Source organism: Mirounga angustirostris, unplaced genomic scaffold (genome assembly GCF_029215605.1).
Source record: "Mirounga angustirostris isolate CCGP_5_RB_7025 unplaced genomic scaffold, mMirAng1.0.hap1 SCAF_13, whole genome shotgun sequence".
Taxonomy (NCBI): Eukaryota; Metazoa; Chordata; class Mammalia; order Carnivora; family Phocidae; genus Mirounga; species Mirounga angustirostris.
Window position 1 is genome coordinate 1,853,826 of NW_026991721.1, and position 27,964 is coordinate 1,881,789.

The following is a 27,964-nucleotide window of genomic DNA, read 5'->3' on the forward strand; positions in this document are numbered from 1 at the left end:
GAGCCTCGCCCTCCCCGCCTGCCAGGCCCACTCAGGTCCCATCCCTGCAGCCCAGCCTGACGGACCCTTCACAGCCCCTGCAAGGGTGGGTCCTCAGAACCTTCCATGGAGGGGGACAGGTCCTCCCCGAGGTGCACCCTGACCTTGGCCACAGGCAGACCCTTGCTCTGTTTACCCAGCTGGGCCCTCATCTGCCCACCAGACAAAAATAGCCCAGAGCCCCGCGTGGGGCAGTGGCAGCGGCCGGTGAGGGAGGGAGACCCCCGGGGTGCGGGGCGACAGCCGGGCAGCACCAGGGACGGGGAAGGCGGGGCGGGAGCCAGGGTGGGGGCTGCGGTCCCGGCCCAGCCTGTGGGCGAGCTCCTCAGCCCCGCTATTGTTTAAACGAACGTGTGGGCTATTACTTTCTAAACAAGATTTCCAAAAACTTTTATTTCGGACATAATGAGTATTTCCATTGCTTAGGACAAGGCAAACCCACGTCCCCCAGTCCGTTATTTCAGCTGCTTGGGCTTCCCATGAGTGTTAGACTTGGCTGAGTGTCCCTAGCATGTCTGCCGCGTGCTTCTGGAAGCATCCACGGCCTTCTCTTGGTAGGAGGTCCACGTTTCCCAATCTCCTCGTTTCCCGCCAGGTATTCCATTTTGCGTTCTTCGTAAAAGCTGGATGGGGACAGCGCGCAGTCAGACAGCCTGCGGCGTGGCTCCTCCCCGGCGTCTGATGCCCAGAATCTCCGCAGCGAGACAAGCTCCAAGCTGCAAGGGAAGCGAGCGAGGAGGCACGCGTGGACACATGCACGTGGACGTGCACGGGCGTGCGTACGGGTGTGTGCGTGTGTATGTTGGGCGGCAGGACATTCCACGCAGAGGAAGCCAAACGTCCAGCTGCCTGAAGGTGAGGGGCCACTGTATCAGAGCCACAGAAGCGGCCACAGAAGTGGCGTGTGGTGTGTCATGGTGCCACGTGGTCCAGGAGCGGAGGCAGGTCGGACGCCATCGGGCTGGTGTGGTCTCGAGTGTGTGGCACAAGGGAGACGGGACAAGGTGATGTGCCGGGTCTGCTGTCTCTCCCTGGCCAGGGGCACATGGGCAGGAGTGGCCCCTCCAGAGCCCCTGCCCCGTCCCACGGTGCTCCCTTCCCCTCGCATGGCGACCCTGGAGGCCTCATGTCCCCCGGGCGTAGCTCAGGACGGAGCCAGACTGTGCCACGCGTGGCTTAGCAGAGCCAGGGGAATGTTGGGGTTTATTTGCTCTCGTGTCTATCTGCCACGCGGATGGCAGCCGCCAGGGGCTCTCCCAGACAGGCCTTACCCGTCTTCGGATCTTTGCCTTGCCTGCCCCAACTCGGGCGCAGCATTGCCTCAAAAAGCTTTTAGGGGCGCCTGGGTGGCTCAGTCGGTGAAGTGTCTGCCTTCGGCTCAGGTCATGATCCCAGGTCCTGGGGTCGAGCCCCGCATCGGGCTTCCTGCTCAGTGGGGAGCCTGCTTCTCCCTCTCTCTCTACTGTTCCCCCTGCTTGTGCTCTCTTGCTCTCTCTGTCAAATAAATAAATAAAATCTTCAAAAAAAAGCTTTTAAAATTCCGGCTCTGGAGGCAGCTGGCTTTCCAACCTTGCAAAGTTCTGAATTTCTGGATACGTCTCCATGTTTGCTGTCATTTCTGCACGCAAACGGGGCCTTCCTCCTTGAGCCCGTCTCTTTCTTGTCCTGCTGAGTTACCTCCTACGGCTCTCGGGGAATCCCGCCAGCGTCACACAATCCCCCCCCGCCGTCCCAGCCTCTGCCACTGGGGGTTACTGCAAGCGGCCTGGCTGCCAAGCTGATGTCACCCCCAGTTTAGGCTTCGGGGTTATTTGTTACCACAACATAACCTGGTCTATCCTGACAACTACAGAAATAGGGTCTCTGCAGCAGGGACCTGCCATTAAAAAACGCTTAAATTAATGAATACCCACCGGACCTCCACGGGCACGACGGTAAGCTTTGCAGCTCACATGATTGGGCTCAGCTTGACTGGTCTTGGACGGGCTCATTCCCATGGTGGGGAGTTGGCCACTGTCAGCAGGTCTTGGCGGCCTTGGGGGGCACTCAGCCCCGCTCCATGCCTCTCTTCCTCCAGAAGGCAGGTCTGGGTATGTGGCCCCATGAATGCAAAGGCCGGTCACATGACTGAGTTCCAACCAATGGCAAGCGGGGGAAGTGAGGTAAGCTCCTTGCTTCTTTCAAGGTGACCCTGGAGGGCACATGTTCCCAAAGACAGTTGGAAGGTGACCAAGAGCTGGTCCACTCCCATGAGGCCACAGAGCTCGAGCCCTGGAAGCCCGGGCGAGCAGCAGACTGCCCGCGAGGAGGAGGGTGCGTGTCGTGAGCATGGGGCCACCTGGAAGGACGGGGCGTGCTGCCAGCTTGGCGTTTGCAGTCTCAGAAGCGAGGCCGTTGTGAGGCTGACGAGGCCCAAGGGGAGGCTGTGGGCTCACCTGCAGTGGAGGGAAGTGGAGTGGAGTGGAGGGAAGTCACTGGACGGAGGCCGGGTGGCGTGGAGTGGCTTGTCCCCAGGGAGGACACGGAGACTGGGTCCGGGAAGCAGAGCACGGGCCGGTCTCCTTGGATGCGGCCCCTTGGCACAAGCTCCCGTGCTGAGGGCAGGCTCCTGGAACGATTCCAAGGGCACAGCATTTCCATCAACGTTCTCTGGAGAAGCAGAAGCCATAGCGGAGGTTTGTTGCAAGGGATGGGCTCATGCGGCGATGGAGCCTGAGACGTCCCGAGATCTGCAGTCGGCAAGCCGGGGGCCCCGGAGAGCCAAGGCCGTGCGTGCTGGTTTACAAGCCCAGAGGCTGGAGACCCAGCAAAGACCAACATGTCTGCATGTGTCTGAAGGCAGGAAAAGACTCATGCGCCGGCTCACACAGGCAGGCAGGAGGAGAGCCCTGCACTCAGCCTTTTTGTGCTAGTCAGGCCGTCCACTGATTGGGTAAGGCCCACCCACGCTAGGGAGGCCAATGTTCTACTCAATCTATGCATCCTAATGTTAATCTCATCCAGAAACACCCTCACAGACACACCCAGATTAATGTTTGTCCAAATGTCTGGCCCTCCGTGGCCGGTCAGGCGGACACACACAGTTAAACCTTGCACAAGGCTTCTGTCCCCGTAATGGTGTGGGTTCCACCCGACCTCCCCCTGCAGGAACACAGCATTCAGTTCCCCGCTGACAGGGAGGAAGCCACAGAAGCTGGGGGTGTCTGTCGGAGTCCAAGCCCAAGTCTGCTCCCTCATGGGGAAAGAATATTCAGTTGGATACGTGTGTTAGTGTCTGAGCTCTCCCCTGAGATGCAGGGTTTAAGCCCCTTGTGAGGCTCCTGGAACACTGCTAAGTCCTTGCTAGACGGTTCTCCCATCACCTTCTCTGCTAACTCTCCCTCTGCCTCCCTCGTGGGCCTCGTGCTGACGCCGGGCCAGATCGCCCCAGCTGAGGGTCCTTAATCACACCTGCAAAGCCTCCTTGGCCGTCAAAGGGGACATTCCCAGGCCCCAGGGACTAGAATCCGGGTATCTCTGAAGGCCACTCTGTAGCCGACACAGCCAGAAACCCCACCAGCTGTCTGTGTTTTATGGGCGGCCCCAGAAGACACCCCACTTGCCGAGGCAAGGAAGAAGATGCTGGTGACCTGCGCCGCTGAGAATCCCATGGAGGCCAGTCGCTGGAGGCCAGGCCGAGGGCAGGAGGTGCCCCTTCGGAGCTGGACTCTGAGGGCAGTCGGGATGGTGGTGCCCAAGCCAGCAGAGGCCGGCAGCTGACCCTTAGAAGCAAGGACGGGGTGCTGTCCCAGGAGCAGCAAGCCCGAGAGCCCGGGGCTCCGTGACCGGCAGAGAGCTCTGATCCAGTCAGGGAGACGCGGCTGTCTTGGGGCGAGACCCACGGGCAGCCAGGAGGGTCCTGCTCCAGCTCCCATCACAAGAGGCCAAAGATGTTTGCTGGGGAGGCTGAGAGCAACTGCCTTGTTACTGGCTGAACCGTGCGCCCCAAATTCATATGTGGAAGTCCTGACCCCCAGCACCTCAGAGCCTGCCCATGTTTGGAGACAGGTTCTTTAGAGGTGATTCGGGTAAAACGAGGTCCCTGGGGTCGGGTTATTCCACGTGTGGGTGCTGTCTCTGGGGAAGATGGACCTGTGGAAGGGTGGGCCAGGCCTCCCTGGGTCCCCAGGGGCAAAGAATTGGGGGGGAAGGGCAGGCTTGCTCTCTGCCCCGTCTCTGCCCGGCTCATGGTCTCCCGTCTCCGGACGTGGACTGAAACGTACTCGGTGGGCGCTCCCAGTGCTCAGGCCTTCAGATCGCCCACCTTGGGACCTGGCAGCCTCCATGACCACAGGCGCCAATTCCCTCTAATCCATCGCTCTCTCTGTGTATTTATCCCACTGGTCCTGATTCCCTGCAGAACCCTGACCAGCACAAAACTCACCTGAGTCGCACGCAACTTGCAGCTGCTGGGGCAGCCCTGGGTCTCTGCCCGAGCAGATGGCATGGCCTCGGGGTGTGGTTCGGGGCCAGGCATCTCCCGAATGGGTTCTGTTCCTCCCCCGAATGGGTTCTGTTCCTCCCCCGTCAAGAAGGCATCGTGGACGTTTCCCCCAGCCCTGGGGAGGAGGCACACGGGCGGACCTATAGGGGTGGCCATGAAAGGCAGGGGTCTTAGGAGCACGAGTCCGTGTCCAGCAAGTGAGGCATGGGCAACCAATACACAGAATGGGCTCTGACCTCGGCCACTCAGATGCGGCCCCCTGGGCCTCTGAGCAGAGCAACCTTGGCGATAGACGAGGCAGGCCCTCCCATCAAGCCTGCCCCCCAGGCCACTGCCGGGTGCCTGCTATGACACCATCCCTCTGGAGGCCAGCCGGTCCCTTCAGAGACCTCCACCTGCAAGGGGCAGCCGTGCGTCTTCGGTGGAACGGACGCACAGGCCAGGCTGGTCTTCCCCGAGCACGGAAGCTCATCCAACCCGCCTTGATGAGGGCTTACAGGGTGTTGGATCGACCAGCACAGGACCCACCTGCAACTGCCCGGACCCAGGGACTCGACGTCCAATGTGGCAGGAGGGGCGGCAGTGGGCCCGTGGCCATGCAGACTGTGGAACGGTGAGCGGAGGCCCCAGCTCCTCCCCCAGGACCAATCAGGGTGCCATAGAGGACTTCGGGAAGCACTGTGACCAGGCCCTTTCAGACTGGCCAGCACCACACGGTGCTGCCCGTGGATCCCTGAGTCTCACCTGAATCTCCTGGGGCAGCCATAACCTAGTAGCACGGACCAGCGGGTATAGACAGTGGACCTTTATTTTCTCGAAGTCTCAAGGCTGGGAGTCCAAGACCCAGGTGTGGGTGAGGGAGAATCTGGTCCAGGCGCCTCCCCCTGCTGCTGGCGGGTTGCTGGCCATCTTTGGGGTTCCTGGGCTGGTAGAAGCATCACCCTGATCTCTGCCTTCCCCTTCACACTCCTTTCTCCCTGTGTCTGTCTGATTCCCCTCGGCCTGCTGCATCCACCAAACAGGACCTCCGGGGCCTGGGCGTCCCCAGCCCCCATCCCGATTGTCCCAGCGTGGGCATTCCTGAGCCCAGACAAGCTTCAGAGCTCAGCAAGACCCTCCCTCAACCAAACTTCCCATTCTCCATCCACCTGACCTGGACCGTCTTTGTTTCTGCCCCGATTTCCCTATTTTGCACCCACCAGACAAAGCCAAATATGCCTTCCAAATCAAGCACACGGGAAGCTCCTCTCTTGGCTGGCCACCTCCATCTCCCCCAGGCCACAGCCTCCAATCAGAACCCACTTGAAACTTCCCCATTTTCAGCCTTACAGAGATAGAATCCACATACCATAAAATTCGCTCATGTAAAGTGTATATATAGTTTGGGGCACCTGGCCAGATCAGTTGGTGGAGCACGCGACTCTGGGTCTTGGGGTCGTGAGTTTGAACCCCACGGTGGGTATAGACATTACTTAAAAAAGTTTTTTTTAATCTTTAAAAAGAATTACAAGATAAAGTGTACAGTTCAGTGGTTTTTGAGTTTTGGTTTTGGTTTTTTTTAGCACATCCACGGCGTTGTGCAACCATCGCCACCGGTCTAACGTCCACTCGCCCGCCAGTGGGCCCTTGGCCGCTTCCCGCCTTCGGCTGTGCAGGTTTCTGTTTCTCTTGGAAGCATCTGAGGGGAACTGCCAGGTCACACGGTGACTCTAAGTTTAGCGTCTGGAGGAACTGTTGCTATCTCTCTCCCCGCCAGCCAGCCGGGCCCACTTCTCCATACCCTCACTACCCGCGCTCCCCTCTGTCTCTTTTATGGGGGCCTTTCTGGTGGCCGTCCAGGTGGGCGTGAAGGCATACCCCCCCGCGGCTCTCCTGGGCATCTCCCTGGCGACCAGTGACACTGAGCATCTTCCCGTGTGCTTAGTGGCGATCTATGTCTTCGCTGAAAAAATGTTGATTCAGATCCTTTGTCCATTTTTTAAGTTGGGTTATGGGGGGGGGCATTGTTAAGAGCTCTTCTCATGTCCTAGATCCTCGTCTATTACCAGATCTATGATATGCAAATTTTTTCTGCCATCTTGTGGGTTGTCTTTCCACATCCTCCGTGATATCCTTGGACGCGCCAAGGTTTTCAATTTTGGCCGGGTCTAACTTGGGTGTTTTTTCTTATTTTGCTTGTGCTTTCAGTGTCAGAGGTAAAGAACTATTATCTAACAGTCAGGTCCTACACTGGGGACCGTGACCCATCTGAGCTCATTTTGAGTTGATCTTTGGGCATGGCAAGGGGTGGGGCCCCTCGGCTCTGTGGCGTGTGAACATACACCCAGCTGTCCCAGCACTGCGGGTTGAAAGGACTGTTCTTTCTCTCTCGCTGATTCGTCTCAGGGCCCCCGCTGAAACCAACCGACCAGGAAAGTGGGGTGTGTTGCTGGGCTCTCGAGCGTGCTCCAGGGATCCTGGGTCTGGCTTCACGCCGGGCACCACGCTGTCCCAACGACCACAGCTTTGCACGAGTCCAGCAACTTTGTACTTCTTTGAGGTTGTTTGGGCCCCTCTGAGGCCCGGGCGGTCCCCTGTGGACTCTAGGATGAGCTCGTGAAAAGCCCGCCGGGGTTCTGACAACGATGGCGTGGAGGCCGCGGGTGAATCCGGGGAGCTGGGGCACGGCCACAGCACGGAGTCTTCCGATCTGAGAACCCTGGATATCCGTCCACGCAGTTAGACCTTTTTCAATTTCTTTCCAGGGTGTTTTGTAATTTCCAGCGTGCAACTGTTACACTTCTTTGGTTGAATTTGCTACTGGGTATGTTGTTCTGTTTGCAGCCATTAAGGTGGGACCGTGGTGGGACCGTCTCCGTGACTGCGCTTCTGGACGGTTTGTCGCTACTGTAGTTGTCAGCTGCTGTGTTTTGTTTTTTAAACTTTCTTTCTTTTCTTCTCTTTCTTTTTAACTACAAAGCTGCTCAGCTCCGGGCCGGCCCTCCTGTCTCTGCAGATGCAGGGACGGTGTAGCGCACTCCGCATGAACAGCCTGTTGGTTTTGTTGGGGAGGTTCTCGTCGATTCCCACAGGAGGCCAAGGGGCAGGGGCGGGGTTCAGCGACCCCCCCACGAGAATGTGTGCTCCGCGGGAGCCGTGAGCTCGGGCCCCCGCCGCTGTGCCTGCCTCTTGGTCCAGCAAGCCTGAAGGAGGCAGAGCCCTTCCGCCTCCCCCAGGCCAGGCCCTGCCCCACGTGCCTGGGCGCGTTCTCCCGTGTCACCCACCCGAGAACACTGGGAGCCGCACTGCCACAGATGGGGAAACTGAGGAACCAGCATGAAGTTGCACAGAAGACTCGGAGCCAGACCCAGGGGGGCGGCGAAGGCCGACTCTTCTTGCCAGGGTGCCCACCCTATGGCCATCGCACCACCAGCCCCACCGGCCCTCAGGACAACCAGCCCCTCTCAGGACGGGGCTCTCCCCGTCCCAGGCACAGGCAAGCCTGGGACGCCCCTTTGGACGCCCACCTGCCCCCATCGCTCCAACCTGGGTCATGTCACCACTGCCTGTGATGTTCAGCGTGGCGTGTCATGGGGACTGGCCGCGGGGTGCCCAGACGGGACGTTGTTTCCAGGGCCGTCTCTGGGAGGGCGTCTCTGGACGACCTGACCTGGAATCGGTGGACTCAGCCAGTAGATGGCCCTCCCCGGTGCAGGTGGGCCTCACCCAGTCCACTTGAGGCCTGGGTAGACCAGAAGGTGGAGGAGGTAGGACTTCTCCCCCTGCTCCTGCCTCAACCCTCGAGCCGGGACGTCTCATCTCACCTTCTCCGGCCCTCGGACTGGGACTTACACCGCCGGCTCCCTGGCTCCCAGGGCTTCAGGTTCTGCTGAATCACCCCACCAGCCCTCCTGGGTCCCCGGCTTGCAGGTGGCAGACGGTGGGACATCCCAGGCTTCCTGAGCACCTGCGCCAGTCTGTAACCTGAGCCTCCTTCTGTCTCCTCCTGCTGTGTCTCTGGAGGACCCTGAAACACGGCTGGCGGGTCCCCTGTTGTCCTCGCAAGGTCAACTGGTGGGGGGCCACTGGGCAGGGCACTTCGGAAGTGGACCCGGGGCAGAGCCCATCTGTGCTAGGCAGCCAGAGGTGGCCCCACACACCCTCGTGGCCCACTTTCCCAGTGAGCCCCAGGTGCTGTTGGTGCCGGCTCTGCTGTGGGGCCGAGGCAGCCAGCTGACATCTGTGTCCCCATTCGACGCAGGAACCAGGCCTGTGCAGAGACCCTCCGATCTCCCCACGCACTCAGATCTAACACAGTTCCATTCAGGCTTCAGACCTGAGTGCTGGCTCCTGACCCCACAGCCTGCCCCAATGTAAGCACCTAGCTCTCTTCCCCCTTTCTGCTCCCATCCCCTGGCTCCCTTTCTTTTCCTCCAAATGTGTCGCCGCTTTGCCCGGAATGCTCCTCCCCAACACCTTGGAGGGCTGGCTGGCTCCTTCTCAGTCTTCAGGGCCTGGGTCCACCGTGGACTCCTCCAAGTGCCCAGTGCTGGAAGAGTGCCCCATCTGATACTACCCTTAAATTATCCTGGGAATTCTCTCCCTTCTCAGCATTGACATGATGGTTGTGGGGTGCCATCTGTTCTAAGGTCCTTGAGGGAAGGGGTCCTAGCTGGCCAGCTCCTGCCGCCAGCACCTGGGAGAGCGCCTGGCACACAGGCGGGACCTGCTAACCGGCTGATGCTTGCCTGATCTTCAGAACAAGCTGGCCGGACTTGACCTGTTTTGGGGCCGGTGCACCAAGGCACAGCGTGGGAGGTTCTGCCCCCTACCTTGCTCCCTGAGGGTGGGCTCATGGTCCCCCTCTGCTCCCATTCCCAGAAGGCCCAGGGAAGGCCTTTCTCTGAGGATTCAGCCCACAGCTTTGGCAGGCAGCTGATGGGAGAGCAGGGTGCCCAGGACATGGAGACAAGCATCCCGTCACCCCGGAGGCCTCTTCTGCCTGCTTTTTCAGCAGACAGGATCCTGGCAGACCCCACATGAGGACTTAAGCCACTTTTATTACAACAACCCCTCAACGTGCACAAACATTACACTATGTACAAACACGTGCTTGGAGCTCTTACACAAGCAGGAAGCCAGAATGGATTTTGATTTGATTTTCATTATATCTTATCTATATCATCATTTTTTTTAAGTAAGCTCCACACCCAACACGGGGCTTGAACTCACGATCCCGAGATCCAGAGTCGCACGCTCTACCGACTGAGCCAGCCAGGCGCCCCCAGAACAGATTTTTAAATTAACCAGCAAGAAAACTACACAAGTAGGAGTGCAGAGAGAGGAGAAAGCCGCTCTGGCCACCCTGAAGCAGCTGGCCACCCAGGGTATTCGCATGGCAGCGAGATACAGTGATACATCCAGGTCCCGGTGGGTCAGGGTGCCGGCCACCCGTCAAGGGGTCTCCGGTCATTTGCGCTAGGGTCACGCAGACACAGAACATTTCCACTTCTTCATCCGCGTGTCACCTGGGGAGAAGCAGCCCCCACTTGATGGGTCGCCTCCCCGGGTCCTCATCAGCCGGGGGGGGGGGGGGGGGGGGGGGGAGGGCAGCAGGGCCTGGCCCCCACACCTTCAGGAACCTGGTCTCATGCGGGGCTGGCCTCCATGGGCTACTGGCATCACCAGGGTTGGCACGAAGTACACAGTATTTGGAGCTTGTCCTACAGGTGGCTCGGGGCTCCCAGACATTCAATACTGGTCTAGAGTCACCCTCTCAGGGACCTTTCCAAACAGACACCTCTAACAGTGCTCATCAACTCCCCCTTACCGTGGGACAAGGGCTTGGGGGCCTGGAATTGCGTTCCAGGGTCTTCAGGCCAGGCCGGCTGACTGTCGGCCTCATCACCCACCCAGGGTCCCCATCCGGGGGGCACTTTTGGCTACACCATCGCTGGTGTGTCACCTCCTCCAGGGAGCCTCCTGGGACTATCCAAAGCACCTGAGGGAGGACGAGAGAAGGGGAGGGTCTTCCCAGGGCGCCCCTGGCCGCAGGCCCGTCCCCCCTCCCCCCGCGCGGGCTCAGGCCCGCGGGTTGGGGGCACCCCGTCTGACCCCCGACCGAGCGCGTGCTCCAGAGGGGGAGGAGCCGCGCGCTTGGGCGGCGGGAGGCGGGGCCGGGGCGGGGCCGGTGGGCGGGGCCTCGGCGCCCTATAACAGGCGGCGGGGGCGCGCGCGCGACCGGAGAGCGAGCGCGCAGCGGCGGCGGTCAACCTAGAGCGACCCGGCCCGGCCTCCCGCGCCCCGCGCCCCGCGCCCCCGAGCCCCCGCGCCCCGCGCCCCGCGCCCCGGGCCCGCGCCCCGGCCCCGCCGCCCGCCAGGCCCCGCGCCTCGCGCCCAGGACCGGCCCGCACCCCGCAGGCCGCTCGCCGCCCGCGCCGCCATGGGGGTGGAGGGCTGCACCAAGTGCATCAAGTACCTGCTCTTCGTCTTCAATTTCGTCTTCTGGGTGAGCCCGGGCTGGAGGAGGGCGGGGGACAGGGGCACCCCGAGCCCGGCAGGCCGCGCGTCCCGCCAGGCCCGGTAGAGGGGGCGCAGCCAGGCCGCCGAGGTGCGGGGCCACCTGTGGGCGCCGGGCGCGGATGGGCGTCCTGGGCAGGCAGACGGGCAGGTGGGGGTCGTCCGCGGGGGGTTGCCGCGAGCCGGGTCTCGGGGCCTCTGCGCGGCCGGGCCCAGGGCCCCGCGGCCGGGCCGGGGCGTTGGGGGGCCTCGGGTCTGTGCCCGCCGGGTGATGGCGGTCGGCGCGGCGGGCCGGGCCGCGGTGTCAGGGACCACCCTGCTTCGCGGGGACCGAGGGGGCTCGGGGGCTCGGGGGCGGGGCTCCCGGCGCCCCGCCCCCCATGAGCTCATCTGGGCCACCGCCCCTGGATGGGCGGCCGCGGCGGGGGTTGGCGCGGGGGGGGGGCGCGGACTGGGCCTGAGTCTTGGGAACCGTCCGCTCCGCACTTGGCCCAGCCCCGCTCGCCCCAGTGTGCCGGCCGCGGCCGGGGGATGGCGGGGAGGGGCCGGGCCGGGCGGCACCCGCACAGGAAGCGCCTCAGCGCCTCGTGGCCCGCGTGCTGGGCGCCCGCACCGCGGTGGCCGCGCTTTGTGGGGCCGGCCCCCCTCCACTCCTCAGCCAGTCCGAGATTGCAGGCCCCGCTCTCCCGGGAGGCTGTGGAGGCCTTGACGGGAGTGGGGCTGGGGCGGCCGTTCTGAGCTGCCCAGGGCACGGGGCCCTGAGGACTTGAGCGTCTCTGGGCTCCTCCGGGGCCTGGGTCCCAGTGGATGGCCAGGTCTGGGCTTAGGTGTGGGCTTGGACATCCACCTCGGAAACAGGTACCCACAGGATGGTCATCTTGCGGTGCAGGAGGGTCTCAGGGGCTCCAAGCTGCTGGCCTGCAAGTTGCGTTTTCCTGGCCTGGGTGGTAACTGCTGGCCAGTGACCTGGTGCTTCGGCTTTGTTTCCGTTTCCTGCCTGTGTTGGAGTTGGGGAGGGGCCCCGGGTGGGTGCAGGAACCCCTCTCTTGGCCCTGCCCTGCTTCTCCTTGGCCAGTCCTCTGGGCAGTGCCTGGGAACCCTCCTGGACCCCTCTGCCACCCCAGGCTGCTCACCCCTTCTCAACAAGGACCGTGACAACATCTGGCAGACAGCGTAGTTCTCAAGTAGACCGGGAGGGTAAACTTTCGAAACGGTCCCCTGAGCAAGTCTGTTTCCCATCTGCACAGCCGAGGGTCCCAGTGTGGAGGATCCCAGTGCGGATCTCGGGGCAGTGAGGTGTTTGGGGTGGGGAGGACAGAGACTGGACTGAGCTCTAGCTGGGGATGGAGTGGAGGTGTCACACCCCGCCTGGGTGGGAAGGCACAGGTGGGGGGGGGGGCGCTGTGGCTACTGGCCTCTGCCTGGGGAGTGGGGAGCAGTGGGATTGTCAGGAAGGGCCAGGACTGACCTGAACCGCCCCTGGGGCCTTTGCCGAAGGGGTGGTGTTTAGTGTTGATTTAGTAAGTTTGCCTGCTGTGGCCCGGGCTTGTAGGGGGCCAGGGGGACACCCAGACGCCCCTCTGCTGGTCTCTGAGCCCATCCCCTACAAGCAGAGCCTGGATGTGGGGTGAGGACCCTGACCAGGAGATGGAGGATAGACGGAGGTAGAGGATGTCTCCCGGAGCAGATTCCTGTCCTTGGGCTGAGTGTCAGTGCTGGGTAAGTCCCTCCCCACTGCCCAGCCTGGGAGGTCTCCAGGGCAGCCCCTGCTCACCGCCCAGCTCTGCTTGGGCGAGCCTGGTAGTTCCCCAGGCAGCTGGGGTGGAGGCCTGACACATCCCCAGGGGCTGCTCTTTATTCAGGCTTAAGGAAATGTTTCCAGGCCTCTCCCCTCCTGAGCCAACCAGCTGAGCATTAAGAACTGTACCCCACAGTCCAGTCACCGTGGCCCCACCCATCCCTGTAGTGGGCGCATGCAGAGCTAAGCAGGGTTCGGGCTGGGGGCCACCACTCTGGCAGGGCCCCTCTCTGCCCCGGCGTCCCGCCTCACCTGGCTGACAGCGTGGTGCCGTGGGGTTGGTTCCAGATGGTGGAGCGCTCACCCCACTGCTTGGGTCCAGGTCCTGGGCCTTGGCTTCCTGCTCCGTAAGGTGGACGTCCTCCACATCCCGTCCCCCGGCTTGGCAGATTAGCTACCATCCTTAGGGGCCAGCTCAGGAAACGGTTGTAGGGCCCAGATGGCCAGCAGGAAGACTGCTCTCCTTGGCCGGTGTGGGCAGTGCCCTGGGGAAGGGGCTTCGGGTGCCCCAGAAGGCGTTGGGTGAGGGAGGGCCCCTGGTGCCTGGCCTGACTCTCGCTCGTCGGGCACCCTGGCCACAGTGCAGGAGTGGGTGCTGAGGGGGAGCCGGGAGAAGACTTGGACAATGGGTGTCTGCATTGGGCCGCTTTTAAAAGTTGAATCGTAGAGAGTGAAAACGCTCCCACCTGGGAGCAGGCCTCAGAGGCGGCCAGGCTGGCTTCTCCGGGAAGGAGCCCGCTTACCCCGCACGCTCACAGGCGCGTCTCTCTCCTCCACGAGCCGGGACTTCGGGGCCCCAGGCGGCGTGCACTCAGTATGCCTGACAACCGCTTGCTTTGGGGTTCCATGGCCTGGCGGGGACAGGAGTAGGAGCACGAGCAGAAGCCCGGGCCAAGCCTGGGAGACAGTGCAGACACCCTGCCTGGCAGCGTGGAAATCCTCCCTGTTGGGGTTGGACCTGGCACTTCCTGGCAGAGGCTGCTGGTTCTCAGGCTGCTGGGCATTTCAGGAAGAGCAGAGGCTCCACTCCCTGTGACCTGGGGCAGGCATCTGGCACGCGTGGGCCCCGCTCACTCTCATCTGTGAAGTGGGTACGACCACAGGCCTGTCCTTGGAGGCCAGCCAGGGAGAGCGCAGCGTCCCATGCCTGGGCCTGGCCACTCCTCCAGCCTGATGCCTTCAGTGGCCGCCTTCCAGAGGTAGGGCAGCCAGACTAGGCTGGGAACAGGGCTGATCAGAAGCCTCGCTAACTGGCATTTAATTCTCGCTTCCAGACAGCACATGACTGTCACTTAGCGGTTCTGTCGCCTTCCTTCCGGGACAGGGGATGTGTGACCCTGGCAGGCTCTGGGTGGGGGTGGGGATTTCCTGTGCCGGTTTTGGGGGGAGGGGGGCGAGTGGACGGACTGAGTGGCAGAGCTTTGGGGGAAACGGCTGTTGGGCTGGGACAAGAAGAGGAAGTCTGTGGTCTGTCCCTGAAACGAAATAGCCCCCCCCCCGCCCCCCATGAGGATGTCCAGGCACCAAGAGGCCTGGGACCCTGGCGGGTGCCACTGCAAGACTAACACGCCCCCCCCCCCCCCCCCCCCCCGCCACCAGCTCAGGTCTGCCTCCAGAACTAGAGCTCATCCCCAATCCCTAGCTCATACTGCTGTGAAGTCTGGACAGGGAGATGGACCCAAAAAGCCACCCCTCCCAAATCATCTGCCCCATGGCTTCATTTCAGCGCCTGAAACCCCACGAGGGCAAGAACCCAGATCAAATCAATACGGCAAAGTCCAGGCACCCGTGGGAGGAGCTGATGATCACCTTTGCACTGGCCCATGTTTCAGGGTGGGGATGGGGGAGAGGCACAGGGGTTCTCCCTCTGGTCCTGGCACCCCAGGACCCAGGCCAGGGCACGCAGCCAGGGCTGGGTGGTTTTCAGCCCTGGAGCTGCCCCGTGGCCAGCACGCCTTGTCCTTGACCTAGAACCAGGCTCGTCTGGAATTGGCCCTCGGGACCCTTCTCCCGAGTTGTTTTCCATCTATCCTGTGGAATGTGGTTTGACCCAGCATGCTTCCAGACCTCTAGACTTCTCAGTGCCCCCCTGCCCCCAAAGCACACATAGTTTCTACCCTGGGGCCTGGCCTAAGCCCCTCCTGATGGCAGGGCAGGTGCTAATTCACACAAGACCACTGGGGGCTTCCAGGTGGACCCCCGGGTGCTAGGGGTTAGGGTTAGGGCAGGCAGGGGGCCATGGCCAGTGTGCTGGCTGAGGATTTCCCTTGCTAAGCTAGCTGCCGGGGACGGGGCGCCCACCCTCCCTGGGCATGAGCTGAGGGCTGGCCAGAGTGAGGGGCTTAGGACATGGGGTTGGGCCCATAAGTTCCTCCAGTCGGTGGTGAGGGTGCTCCCGGCAGGGGGGGGCGCTGGGAGCCACAGAGGCCGGGGGACCCAGGGGCCGGCAGCACAGCCAAGGCCTGGGGGTTCATGCCCCCTTGTCCTTGTCCTCTAACTTGGGAAAGTTACTGCTGCCCCGCCTGTCTACAGTGACTGGGTACCATGGTCATTGTCAAGAAGGTGAAAGACAGGAAGCCAGGGCCGCCCGCCCTGCAGAGTCGGTGGCTGGGTGACCCACGCCTGGATTGGCCGGGTTGGCCTGGGTCATAACTCGCCCTGGGAGGACGTCGAACAGCTCCCTGTAACCTGTCTTACCTGCGCCGTTGTCTTTGGATGGGTGCTGAGGTTGGTTCTGTCACCACTGACAGCCGGCTCCCGACGCTCAGGCTGACACCCAGGCCTGTGAGGTGCCAGGGTGCGGCTGGGGTGACAGCAGTGAGGACTGCCCACCTCCCTGGGTCTCCAGTCCTGGGGCTGGGAGGCCTGAGCCCAGGAGCTCAATGCCCTTGGTCTTGGGGGTTGGGGTGGGGGCTTCCAAGAGGCAGTGGGTTTGGGAACCACCAACCGTGGTCCCACCGTGAGCTCGCGGGGAGCTCACCCTCTTGCACGGCTGTGGCTCTGCTTGGCTGAAGGGCCCACACTGCTCCCTAACCCGGGGGCTCGGCCCCCCACCCTTTGGACAGACGGCCTTTCACTTTGTCTTGAGGTGGTAAGACCTCCAGCTCCCACAAGGTAGCACTCCCCTGAGCCAGCCAGGCCCTGGCTGGAGCTGTCCCCTTGGCCTCCAGCTGGGGCAGTAGGAGGCTGAGGTCCCCGAGTGACCACGTGAGGCGGTCCTTCTACTGCTTCATAGCCTGGTGTGGCTCCAGGGCTGGGGCTCCCCTGGGACAGGGACAAGGCCATCCTGACCTGCCCTGGGAGCCCTCCACCTGCTCTCTTGTCCTCTGCCTGAGCCCACCCGCCTCCCATCTCCCTCCCCAGTCGGTGCCCAGCCCACCTGGATCCTCCTTGTCTGATGCACGCGGCCTGTTCTGTGCCCTTCTCTGGCAGGTCCCTGGGACGTCTGTGTCCACAGGCCCTCCCTGCAGGGGCCGAGGGGGCCGAGGGGCTCCCCACAGTGGGGTTGGTTTGGGGCAGGGGAACAGGACACTTCCTGGCTTTTCTACCCAGGGATTGGGTGGTGGGGTTGGGTTTCTCTTGTGCCCCTAGAGTAGCGGGGTGTGGCGGGGGCCTGCACTCACCTCTTAGGGGGAAGTGGCTCCCGCAGCCCCTAGCTGGTGGCCCCAGGGGGGCCTGGGTCATGACCCCCTTGCTTCCTACTGTTAGATGCAGGGCCAGGTGGCTTCCTGAGGTCCAGGGGCCTCCAGCGAGGCTCTGCTTCCCGGCCGAGGTGCGGGTCCCTGCTCCTCCCTCCACACCTGCTGTGTTGAGCTGCTCCCAGAGGCCACGACAGGACCGTGGGGGCAGCTGCCCAGCCCCCGGGAAGGCCCGCGTTGGGCCTGTCCCCTCATGGTGGGTGGAGAGCGAGGGTCAGTCTGCAGGAACCCGAGACCCCTACCCAGCTCGAGGGGTGGAGCCAGGACCTTCCTCTTGCTCCCCTGACCTACCACAGCCCATCCTAAAAGCATCTCTACTGTGCCTCTTCCCTCTGACTTAGCCCCGTGTCCCTGAGGGCATTTCCGGCCTCATTTCCTGCCTTTAGCCTTCACTACCCTCCTTGGTTGGAGGGGTCTCCAGGCCTCCAGGACCCCCAGCTGCCCAGCCAAGTGGCTGCTTCCTGGCGCATTTTCCCTGGAGGTGGGGGGTTGGGGAGCAGAGCTGGAGTGGAGTCGGGTGCCCCCAACCCGCTCCCCTGCAGTGGAGCTCCCCCACACCCCCCACACACTGCCCCCTGCCCTCTGGGGCGGCCAGAGCTGCTGGGAGGGTGTGAGTGACGTGAGCAGCCCTGGGGCCCGCGTGGGTGGGGCTGGGGCACTCGGGGTGCGGGGTCCGAGGGCACGGCAGCCCCAGGCCTGCCCGGGCAGCACCCACTCCCTCCTGCTCCCTTTCAGCCGCTTCTTGGAAACGGCAGGCGGGCCGGGCAGGAGCCCAGCATGCTTGGCAGCCCCCTCCTGCTTCAGCTGACGCCGTTAGTTATTAATTCTCAGAAAGGAAGAACGAAACAGAAACAGAATCTCTCACAGGGTCCCGAACTGGCCACGCTGTGCCCGCTGTGGGGCCTTCCCCTGTGGCCCAGCTGGCTGGCACATTCCCCGGTGCCACCGGCCGCGGGGCCTCTCGGGGGGGCACGGCCTCTGGGCCAGGAGTGGGTGGGAGCCGTGCTTCTGGCGGGCGAGAGGGTCCTGTGACCCTGCGCGGAGGGCTCCGTGGGGCGGGGGCACCCCCAACACTGGGACGTTAGCTTGGACCACCTGACATCCTCATCTTCCAGTGAGAATGTGGAGGTGACCCCGAGGTGCGGCGGGGCACCCTTGGCTGCCATGCTCCGGGCCCCACCCTCTACCGTGACCCCTGCTCTCCCTGAACGCCAGGCTCCGTTGTGTAATGCACGTCTGGGCTTCACAGTTCTCCAGTCCCCTCTTTGACCCTAAAACCTCAGTTCTGTGTACGAGACTTCAGCACGATGTTTCCAGATGCTTGCTATGGGCCCTCGGAAGCCTGGCGAGCCCAGCGCGTGTGGCTCCTCGCTGCGGGCGCCGGCTGGCACCAGGACAGCAGCCTGGATCCTTTGGGGCCCAGATGAAACATTTACCCCTAAAAGCCTTGCTGCGAAGTTCAGCGGTCAGCGACTGAGTGGAGTTGGGGGTTTAAAAACAGCCTTATCGGGCGTAGAGTACACAACACGTGTTTTAAACGTACAACCTTGACATAGAGCCCCGTGGGACGGTCACCGCATCACGATCGTGGACACGTCCAGCAGCCCCAAAAGCGTCCGGGAGCCTCGTGATCCCTCCCCCGTCCCTGGGCGGCCCAGGGCCTGTGTTCTGTCACTGCACCTGATTTGCATTTCTGACACTTCTGTAGAAAGGGAACTTTTTTCTTTTTGGTCTGGTGGCTGTCATTCAGCACGGCGCTCAGCCGAGTGGTACATTTCCCCACGGTGTGCTCGTCCGTCCCATCTGTGCGCCAGTCCAAGGACAAGTGGGTTGGGCCCGGTTTGGGGCTGGGAACAGCAGGGCCCATGTTGTGGTGTGGACGGCGCACGTTCGTGTCCCTGGGCGGACTCGGGTGGCAGGCGTGGCCGCGTGGAAGCGCACTGAGTCCTGGTTCCTTACACGTCCCCGCCAGCACGTGAATGGCGGGGCAGGAGCCCTCCCTTCTCTGCGGAGGGCTTTCCACCCCCCTGGGTCAGGGTGCTGCCTTTGTCCCACCCTGGTTGGCGATCTGCCCCCTGCCGTGCGGGCTTCCTCATCTGGGAACGGGATGGCCCATACCACCACCGTGTCCACCCGGCCCCACCCCGGGGGTCTGTGCAGGGCCTGGAGTGACCGGAGCCCTGGCAAGCAGGGGCCCTGTAGGCACCGGGCCCTCCCCGGCCCTGGAGGCAGGACGAGCTTCCCTTTACCCTCAGGAGTGAGGGCCTGGGGGCTGCGGGGGAGTCTGAGGCCGCCCCGCCTGCCCCGGAGTCCGAGGCAGCAGAGGTGGTGACCAGGGGGTGGGATGAGCACTGCCCCCACTGTACTTCTCTTAGGACCGTGCACCCCAAGACACGCTCGTCTCCCCAGCTGCTGGGGTGAAGGGGCTGCGTGAGGAAAATGGGAGAGGTTGCAGCCGGGCCGCTGCTGAGGACAGGGAGGCCGGTCGGGGCTTGTGGCCAGGGCGCTGGCGCTACAGAGGGCTCCAGGGGGAGGCCCGGGACAGGGGCTTCCCTGCCCCTCCCCCTCCGCCCCGGGACATCTCACAAAGGCGGCTCTGGACCACAGTTTCAAAAGAACAAGTGACGGTTTCAAGCCAGAGTTTCCACGGCAACCCTCAGCCTCGACACCGCCTCCCTCTGAGCCGCAGATGGCAGCCACCTCGGGGCCTCTGGGGCGCCCGCCCTGCCCCCGCCGTCCCGTGGGGCCCCTGGCCTTCTCCCGCTGCTGACAGGTGCCACCAAGAGGCACAGGAGGCTGAGAGCCCGGGGCCCTGCCCTCTGAGGGCTACGCGGTGGCCGAGGGCCCTGGGAGGGGACCCTGGCCGGGGCTGGCGCACAGCAGGCCCTTGGTGGTCCTCCCCACACTTGCTGGAGGTCAGGGCAGAGCCTCCGAGCCTTGGCCTGTCCTCCCCAACCAGACCTGGCACCCTGGGAGAGGTGGGCTGAGCAGCGGAAACCCCAGGCTCGTGGAGGGGACAGGCAGGTGCTCCGAGGGGGGTGCGGGCAACCCGGCCTCGGGGGTGTGAGCCCCGCCAGCCGTACTGGTAGGCGGGCGTGCTAGGGCCCGGGGAGCGGCTGGGGCTTTCCGCGGGGCAGCCCTCGGGGCAGGTGCCGGTCTGGCCAGGTGGTGTCCGCGGGGCGTTTCTCCTCTGCGTAGCACGTGGAGCTCTGGGCCTGTGTTGGGGGGCAGGGGGGCGGTGTCTGCTGCTGTGGGGGGAGCTCCATTGCCAGCACACAGACGGTAGGACGGGGAAGCCAGGAGCTAGCGGCCGAGCAGCGAGGCCCTCCGACCCGTGCCCAGGCTTGCAGCTCTGGGAGCAGAGTCCACCTCGGTGGGGCATCCGGGGCTGCGACGGCCCGGAGGATAGGAGGCTGGGGCCCGGAGGGCAGCACAGCCACTGGCTGGGATGATGAGATGCTCCTGTGTAGGCCGGGCCCAGCGTGGTCCGGGCTCCCCTTCAGCACCACCCACCCCCCTCAATGGCCCTGTGCTCGCAGGACGGTGAGTCTGCGGAGGGCCTCCCTGAGCCGGAAGCCCCGTCCTCCCGCCAGGCTCTGAGCAGAGCCCCCTTTCCTGCCCCAGCTGCTCAGGCAGCCCCTCCCCTGGCCTATCTGGGAGCACAGCGTGCTTCCTTCCTCCTGCAGCGCAGTGGCTTCCCTTCCCAGGGCTGACAGCAGCGAGGATTTATCCCGCAAATGGCCCGGCCCCTCGCCCCCGTGGCTCCCTGGATGCCACCAACCTCCGCTCCTCCCCTTGTCTGTCGCTCCCTCCATCGGCCCCACCAGGCCCCTGGCAGCATCAGACCTCCACCCCTCTCTTTCTCTTGGTAGCAAAGACTTGCAGTCCCTTCCATGGGCTTCCCAGATGAGCTGAGGACTGCTGGAACCACCCCCTTGGAGGAGGGCCCAGCAGTCCCTGGGGTCCTTGGGTCTGGTGTGGACTGTGGCAAATAAATATTTAGCAAATAAAAATACAGGGCATCCAGTTAAATTTGAGCTTTAGATAAAAAAATGAACGCTGTTTTGACATAAGCGTGCCCCATCCAGTATCGGGAATGTGGTCCCCGATACCCAGGCCTTCCTTCCTGGGGCATGTCAGGCACCAGGTCCGCATGTGGAGCCGGCAGACAGCCCAGACCCCAGCGGTGCCTGGGAGCGCCACCTGGCGAGGGACGGCCTGGGCCTGCGGGCAGGTGGAGGCGCGGGTCCAGCACCTGCCTCCTTGGATGTTCAGTGTGGTTCAGCCCACACTCACCACTGCGGTGCTCTGGGCAAGTAACCCTGTACCCATTCTTTTCCCAGTTGGCCGGAGGCGTGATCCTGGGTGTGGCCCTGTGGCTGCGCCATGACCCACAGACCACCAATCTCCTCTATCTGGAGCTCGGAGACAGGCCTGCGCCCAACACCTTCTACGTGGGTGAGTGCACCTGGGGGGGCCCAGGGGCTGGTCGGCTCTGGGCTGGGGGGCCAGCAGGAACGACCCATCAAGGCGTCTGATCATGACTGCTGCGGATAGGAAGTCAGGAAGGGCTTCCAGGAGGAGGCAGGGCACGGGCCAGGTCAGCGAGGCTTGCTGTGTGCTGGGCTGCTGGGCGGGACGAGGCCTGCCAGGAAGGGCTCTTTGGGCGAGAGGGTGAGACAGAGCGTGGGTGGAGTCAGGTCCGCCTGGGGGCCTTGCGGGCCCGGGTGCGGAGGAGGTCCCCTGCCTGGCTGGCTGGGGGTGCGGGGGGCAGGAGCCCAGCTCCCAGGCAGCACTGGAACGTCACGAGGTGTGTGGGCTGTTGGGACCCCACCGGATGGCCTCCGGGGGCTGGCTCGTGGCAGGAGGCCTCTGGGTGGGGGCGGGGGAGCTGTGTCTCGTGGTGGGTATTTCGGGGGAGGCTCGCTGGAAAGGGGTGGGGCTGGATGCCTGCCTGGGCAGCAGGACTGGTAGCTGAGGCAGCTGGAGCTGAGGGGGAGGGAGACTCGGGCCCCAGGGTGAGGCAGGGGCCAGTGTGACTCAGGCCGCGCCCCCCGCCCCCCACACCTTGCTGCCTTATTAGGCTGCCTGTCTGCCTCCCAGGCACCAGCTGTGGCCCCCTCAGGGGATCGAGCCGCCACCCCTGCCCCACCGTCCTGCAGAGCCTCACTCCCCCTTAGGTTGGTCCCTAGCCAGTGGGAGGCAGGGCCTGGCCCTTGTGGGGCTCTGGAAGCCTTGTTTCTGTCCTTTAAAGGAACGGCCTGGCTGGCCCCTCGGGTCTCCACAGGCCTAGCAGCGGGACAGGAAGTGTGTGTGGGCCTTTAGGGCTCAGGGCTCCATGTTAGGACCAGCGGCCGCCCCACTGGCCTGGTATCCTGTGTGCAGCCCAGAAGGGGTCTGGGTCCCTCCCAGCTGCTGTTTGGGGCTGGGTGGGGCACGGGCTTGCGATACACGCTTGGTTGCTGAAGCAGGGATGGCCCACGGCCCCTGGGGCCACAAACGGGATGTCTGTCCCTTCCCAGCCCATGATCCTCTCTGAGCTGCAAGGTGGAGAGGTCTGACTCAGGAGCACCAACGGGGTGGCCCCTCGCCTCCCCGGAGACAGGAGCCTGCCGCGCCGGCTGTGGTTTCCCAGGGCCAGCCGTCCCTGGAGGGGGTCCCGAGCCTCCCATCTCCAGATCCCTAGGCTCCCCCTGGGCCGTGGGGCCCCTCAAAGGTTTGAGTCTCTGGAGGAGCGGGCCCCCCCGCCCACCTGCCCGCTCCAAAGGCGCCCACGAGGACCATCACCCAGGGTCTGCCGGGGCCAGGCACCCTCAGGAGCAGGGCGGTCAGCTTTGCTCACAGGTCCGAGGGCAGGGAAGTACCTCCCAGACCCACGAGACCTCCTCCCAGGTGTCCCCCTCCCCTTCCCCAGGGGTTCAGGCCTGCAACAGCCTGTCTGGGAGCGGCTGCTCTCCACGCCGCCCCCTGCAGGGCCTGGGTGCCGTGGGTGTGGGCAGGTGGTTTGGGGAGGGGTCCCCCTCCTGCCTCATGGCCGGAGCAGCTCATGCTGTTGCTGCCCCCTCCAGCTGGCCCAGCTTTTAGAGGGAACCCCAGTCACAGGCTCAGTTTCAGGCCCGGCACATGAAGGTCTGTGCTTCTGCTCTGGTCCTTGCCAGGAGGAGCCGGGCTACAGGCTGTGCCCGGGCTCCAGGGGGGACGTGGGCCCATAGGAGAAGCTTGTAGGGGGCAAAGCAGGCACTGTCCCACCGGCCTGCCCCTCACAGGTGCCACATTGGGCTGTCACCGTGGGGCCTGACCCTGGCTTGCAGGGGCCCCCACTTGCCTCTCCTGGCACTGGGGGGGGGCTGCCCTTGGGGAAACAGCTCCAGCCACTGGACCACTTGGTGGGTGAGGTGGAGGCAGGGCCTGCCAGCCCCGGGACCTGGGCTTCTGCAGTGGCCCCCGTGGGCTGCCGAGTCCCTGCCCGTCAAGGACCGGCCTTCTGGAGCCTCCCGCTGGTCCCGAGGCAGGCTGGGCCTGCCAGGGAGGCGGGGGAGCAGATGTGGGGCCTGACAAGGGTTCTTTGTCCAATGCTGGCGGGGGCGGGGGCAGGTTAGCGGGGCTCCGCCAGCATCCAGGGCAACACTGCAGGGCCCAGTGGGTCCCCGACTGCGCTTGTCGGAACCAGACCTGTCTGGGTGGGCCGTGGGCACCAAGAACGGCACCACAGCCAGCCTGGTGGGCACCCCCTTGTGCTGTCCTAGAACTGTCCCTCCCATACCATATGCCATCCTTGGCGGGGCCGGGCCACCGCAGCTGCCAGGCCACCTCCTCCGGCAGGCTCTAGTCCCTCGGAAGCCAGCTCGAGCCCACTGCTCTAGCCCAAGGAGCCACACGGAGCTGCTGGGTCTGACCCCCTGAGCAGTGGGCACGGCCTTGTGTCCCAGAGGCTCGCAGGACCCAGAGGGCGCAGACTGTACGCAGGCCTCAGCCCGGGACGGATGCAGCGTCCAGACCTGTCGGCTGAGCTCTCTGGGCACTCTGCTGTGCCAGCCGGTCCTGGCCCGGCCCTCGGCAGCCTGGCTCCCAGGGTGCAGACCCGTGCAGGAGAGATGTGGGCGGGGGGGGGGGGGGGGGGTGGCGCGGGAGAGGCGCTCACCCGGCGGCCAGGCTGCAGTGCCCTCGCCACTGCTCGAGGGCAGGGTGGCCCGACTCCGGGGCCGGGGGTGTGCACACGGCTGGGGAGGGGTCCGGGGTGGCGGGCCCTCGGGGGGACGTTGCGCACTGAGGGTGTCCATTGCTCCCCCACAAAGGCATCTACATCCTCATCGCCGTGGGTGCCGTGATGATGTTCGTGGGGTTTCTGGGCTGCTACGGGGCCATCCAGGAGTCCCAGTGCCTGCTGGGGACGGTAAGGTCTGGGGCCGGGCGGGGGCGGGAGGGGGCTGCAGAGGCAGAACCCAGAGTTCTGCTGCAGACGCCCCGTGTCCAGCTCAGACGGCCCCCCGCCCCTTGCCAGTGTGATCCTGGAGCGGGGGCTCGCGGGGTGGCCTAGGGACCTTTCCCAGAACGTCAGCCCTCCAGGGTCCCTGTGTGGTTCAGAAATCGCACCCTGGTCGATTGCTGTGACATCTGGTTCCTAACTCATGGTTCTACGGTAGCTTTTCTTCTCTGTTTTTAATAAAAAGCCACAGAAACAATAGGGGGCATGTCCCAGCCCCTCGGCCAACCTCAGTGGGGAAACTGAGGCGTGGGCAGGCCAGGAGGCATGGGTGGTGGGCGCCCATGTCATGATGACCCCCTTTCCACGGGAGAGGGAGAAGTGGGGAGCGGAAGGGGGTCACTTGGGGCCCAAAACCCCCTGGGGCTGTGCCGGCCTGCAGCCCCCACCCGCTGAGCCCCGGCCCGCGGGGATGCTGAGAAGCTCGGCAGGTCACTGCTGGGACCAAGTCTTCTCCTCCACATGGCTCGTCTCTGGTTGGGATGTGGGGGTGGGTGCCCCCACCAGCCACACACACACCTGTCGGTCACTTGGGCGCCTGGCGTCTGCACACGGCCAGCCCAAAGCTGCCCCACGCCTGCTCTCATCCCCCGTGTCTCTGCCCTCCCCTCTGGGTCCTGCACGGCCTTCCCAGTTCTTCACCTGCCTCGTCATCCTCTTTGCCTGTGAAGTAGCTGCCGGCATCTGGGGCTTTGTCAACAAAGACCAGGTGAGCCTGGGACCATGGTGGTGGGGCCGTCCCAGCTGGGCCGGGAGAGAGGAGTGCCTGCTGCTCAGGTTGTGGGGAATGGGTTGGGCCTACCCTTGGATTGCGGGGTGCTCTTTGGGGCTCCCCGTGGGGGCCTGCCTGGTAGAAAAGCACAGAGGGCTTTCTGGAGGAGGTGGCTTGGGGGCTGAGTAGAAGGCAGGGCCACCTGTCTCCCAGCCTCAGGTGGGGGTGGGGGGGCATCCAGATCTACCCTGGAAGCATCATCTTCTCCGGAGAGCCAGGGGAACACTTGCCCCCCCAGGGATGGCCCCTGTGGTGGCTGGGACCTCACCCCTCCGCACACCCCTCCCCCAGATCGCCAAGGACGTGAAGCAGTTCTACGACCAGGCTTTGCAGCAGGCTGTGGTGGACGACGATGCCAACAATGCCAAGGCCGTGGTGAAGACCTTCCATGAGACGGTGCAGGAGGAGTGCTGGGAGGAGGCCTGGGGAGCTGGGGGGGTCGGGGGGTCGTCCTCTTGGGTCAGGCCGCGCTGGGGTTGAGTCTGGCCCCAGCACAGACCTCAGGAACAGGAGGGGTCCCGCAGACCTGGCGGGCCAGGGAGCCCTCTCTGGGACGCCCCTGGGGGCGTTCTCAGGGACCCGTGGATCCCCAGGGGGAGCCAGATGAGCCCGTTAGGCCAGGGCGCAGTGGGAGAAAGGGGAGGAGAGGGGCTCCTGGGCTCAGTTCTCCCCCTGAATAGACCATCCCAGCCCCCCACCCTGGCCAGCCCGCGGGATGTGTGTCCCTGGCCACTCCCCGCGGGTCATGTCTGCACATGTGTGTCCCTGGCCACTCCCCGCGGGCCATGTCTGCACATGTGTGTCCCTGGCCACTCCCCGCGGGCCATGTCTGCACAAGGGCCCAGGGCTGACCGCAGGGTCCTCGGTCCCTGCAGCTCAACTGCTGTGGCTCCAGCACGCTGTCCGCGCTGACCACCTCCATCCTCAAGAACAACCTGTGTCCCTCGGGCAGCACCGTCATCAGCAACTTGTTCAAGGTAGGCGGGGCCGGGCCTCCCAGGCTTGCTCCCACGCTTCGCCGCCACCAGCCCTGGGTGGGTCCGGGGGTGGGGTGGCTTCCTGGGGGCTCAGCTGACGCTGCTGGGTCTCTGCCCGTGGCTCCAGATGGGAGAGTGGGCGTGGAGGGCGCCCCGACTGCGCAGGTCAGCGCCCTCCTCGTGCGGCTCAGCGACCTGAGCGGAAGCGCGCACACAGCACATTCCGTTTCCACATGTTTTAAAACGGGTGTGAGATGACCTGCAGAGACCAGGCCCTGGTCTCACCTCTTCTGAGGGGTTGAGTCCCTCCGTGCTCTTTGCACAACGAGCCTGAGCCTCGGGCCCCCGCCCCTGACGGTCTGCGGGCTGTCGCCCCCCCCCCCGCCCCCCAGGAGGACTGCCACCAGAAGATCGATGACCTCTTCTCGGGGAAGCTGTACCTCATCGGCATTGCGGCCATCGTGGTTGCTGTGATCATGGTGAGTGCGCGGGCATCTGCTCAGGGCGCCCCGTCAGGGCTTCGGGTGCTGACTGCCCCACCCAACCCCTCCCTGCAGATCTTCGAGATGATCCTGAGCATGGTGCTCTGCTGTGGCATCCGGAACAGCTCCGTGTACTGAGCGGCCCAGCTGCTCCCGCTGCAGGGGAGGGCCGGCGGGAATCCTGCAGTGCCCCTGGAGTGACCGGACATTTCTGAGGAGGGGCCGTCACCGCCCGTGTATATAACTTCTCCGGTATTACTCTGCTACACTATTAGCCTTTTTACTTCTGAGGTTTTGTTCTTGTCCTGAAGTTCCCCGTTACCTTTTGGGGCTGAAGTCACCTATAGAGGGCGTGTGAGCGGGCCTTGGGGACTGCGAGGCAGGGGCCGCCTCTGCCTCTGCGGCTGGAGGGGCTCTGCCTGCTCAGCCGGGCCTCTCCTGGGGGCCCCTCGGCCCACCACCCGCCCCCCGGCTGCACGGCTCATGCCTTTTTTAACCCTCGTTCCTCTCCCGCCACTTGTCTGGAGCCGGGTCTGCGAGCAGCCTTACGCCTTCAGTGCACCTGTCCTTTCTAACTCGTCACCTTTCGCTGTAATTACATCTCGAAAGTCATTCAATAAAGAAGGAAAATCCGGGCATGCTAACAGACTGCCTCTGTGCCTGCCGCGCCGGGACCCGGGGGCGGCGCAGCTCTGTGGACCTGGCAGGTCCTCCACACAACACAGCAGGTGCCGCCTTGGTGGGTCCCGTGCCACCCTCGCCGGCCTCCAGCCAGCCTCACTCCCCCGCTTACTCCCTGGGCACCACCGCCCATCGGGGGGCAGATGCGGTGGTGCAGGATGGGCTTGGGGTGGAGGGCCTGCGAGACCCCTTCCTGCCGGCGGACAGCTCTGTGGAGGACACGCGCCGGAGGGGCTCTCCCTGGCCCGTCTGGGTGCTTCTGAGGGTTCCACGGAGAAACTGGGTAGCTCCGGGCCTCAGCCCATCTTGCAAGGGCTGAGGAGGAAGGGCTGAGCCTCCGCGCGGGGGACTGAGGCCCAGCCGCCACCCCCGGGGACTGCTGGGTGACGTCACCACGAGCTGTGCTAAGCTGACCCCTCGAGGCCGCAAGCGCCGGCCGGGATTCATGGGGCGGACTCACAGCTGCCTCCTCCGGGGTTTATTTTGGAAATAGCCCCAGCCTTGCTTGCACCTGGGGTCACCGGGTCCCAGCGGGGTCCGCCCCTCCGCCCTGTGGGCCGGGGTGGGTCTCCGGGAGAACAGGGCGGCCCTCGGAGCCGCCTCCCGCTTACTTCCCCCTGTGCGACCCTGGGGCTCCCTGGCCCAGGGGCACAGCGCAGCCAGCCGCATTCCGTGCGCCGGGCGTAGGCCTGGGGGCGGCCCCAGGCGCGGGGGTCCCCGGGCATCCTGGCCACACTGCACGGCGCAGCCGCAGTCCGTGCTGGGGAGGCTGGGGGCGCCGAGGGCGGGCGGGGGGTCTGGGGGCGGCCCCAGGCGCGGGGGTCCCCGGGCATCCTGGCCACACTGCACGGCGCGGCCGCAGTCCGTGCTGGGGAGGCTGGGGGCGCCGAGGGCGGGCGGGGGGTCTGGGGGCGGCCCCAGGCGCGGGGGTCCCCGGGCATCCTGGCCACACTGCACGGCGCGGCCGCAGTCCGTGCTGGGGAGGCTGGGGGCGCCGAGGGCGGGCGGGGGGTCTGGGGGCGGCCCCAGGCGCGGGGGTCCCCGGGCATCCTG

At 64.4% G+C, this 27,964-nt stretch overlaps 1 protein-coding gene and 2 long non-coding RNA genes across 6 annotated transcripts; 2 read left to right on the forward strand and 1 right to left on the reverse strand.

The window, feature by feature from the left end:
• Positions 1–411: 411 nt before the first annotated feature.
• On the reverse strand, positions 412–13,324 carry LOC129046336 (uncharacterized). Of its 3 annotated transcripts, none has more exons than XR_010406747.1 (6): positions 13,071–13,324; positions 10,332–12,017; positions 4,463–10,029; positions 2,475–2,647; positions 1,953–2,230; positions 412–1,533 (listed from the first exon to the last, which is right to left on the reverse strand). It is a non-coding gene; the product is annotated as an uncharacterized LOC129046336 (long non-coding RNA). The 3 variants fall into 3 exon arrangements; XR_010406748.1 differs by having other exon boundaries at positions 412–755; positions 1,311–1,533; positions 4,463–12,017; XR_010406746.1 differs by having other exon boundaries at positions 4,463–12,017.
• CD81 (CD81 molecule) lies at positions 10,874–26,874 on the forward strand. Of its 2 annotated transcripts, none has more exons than XM_045893034.3 (8): positions 10,874–11,009; positions 20,860–20,974; positions 23,812–23,909; positions 24,634–24,708; positions 25,063–25,167; positions 25,647–25,748; positions 26,141–26,227; positions 26,306–26,874. In XM_045893034.3, exons 1-8 carry the CDS (start codon positions 10,944–10,946, stop codon positions 26,366–26,368), a joined length of 711 nt encoding a protein of 236 aa, XP_045748990.1. In that variant the 5' UTR covers positions 10,874–10,943; the 3' UTR covers positions 26,369–26,874. The 2 variants fall into 2 exon arrangements, with proteins under 2 accessions (XP_045748990.1, XP_045748991.3); XM_045893035.3 differs by lacking the exon at positions 10,874–11,009 and adding an exon at positions 11,737–11,878.
• Positions 11,993–20,256, forward strand: LOC135362274 (uncharacterized). The gene is made up of 2 exons (XR_010406749.1): positions 11,993–12,217; positions 12,634–20,256. It is a non-coding gene; the product is annotated as an uncharacterized LOC135362274 (long non-coding RNA).
• Positions 26,875–27,964: the final 1,090 nt, after the last annotated feature.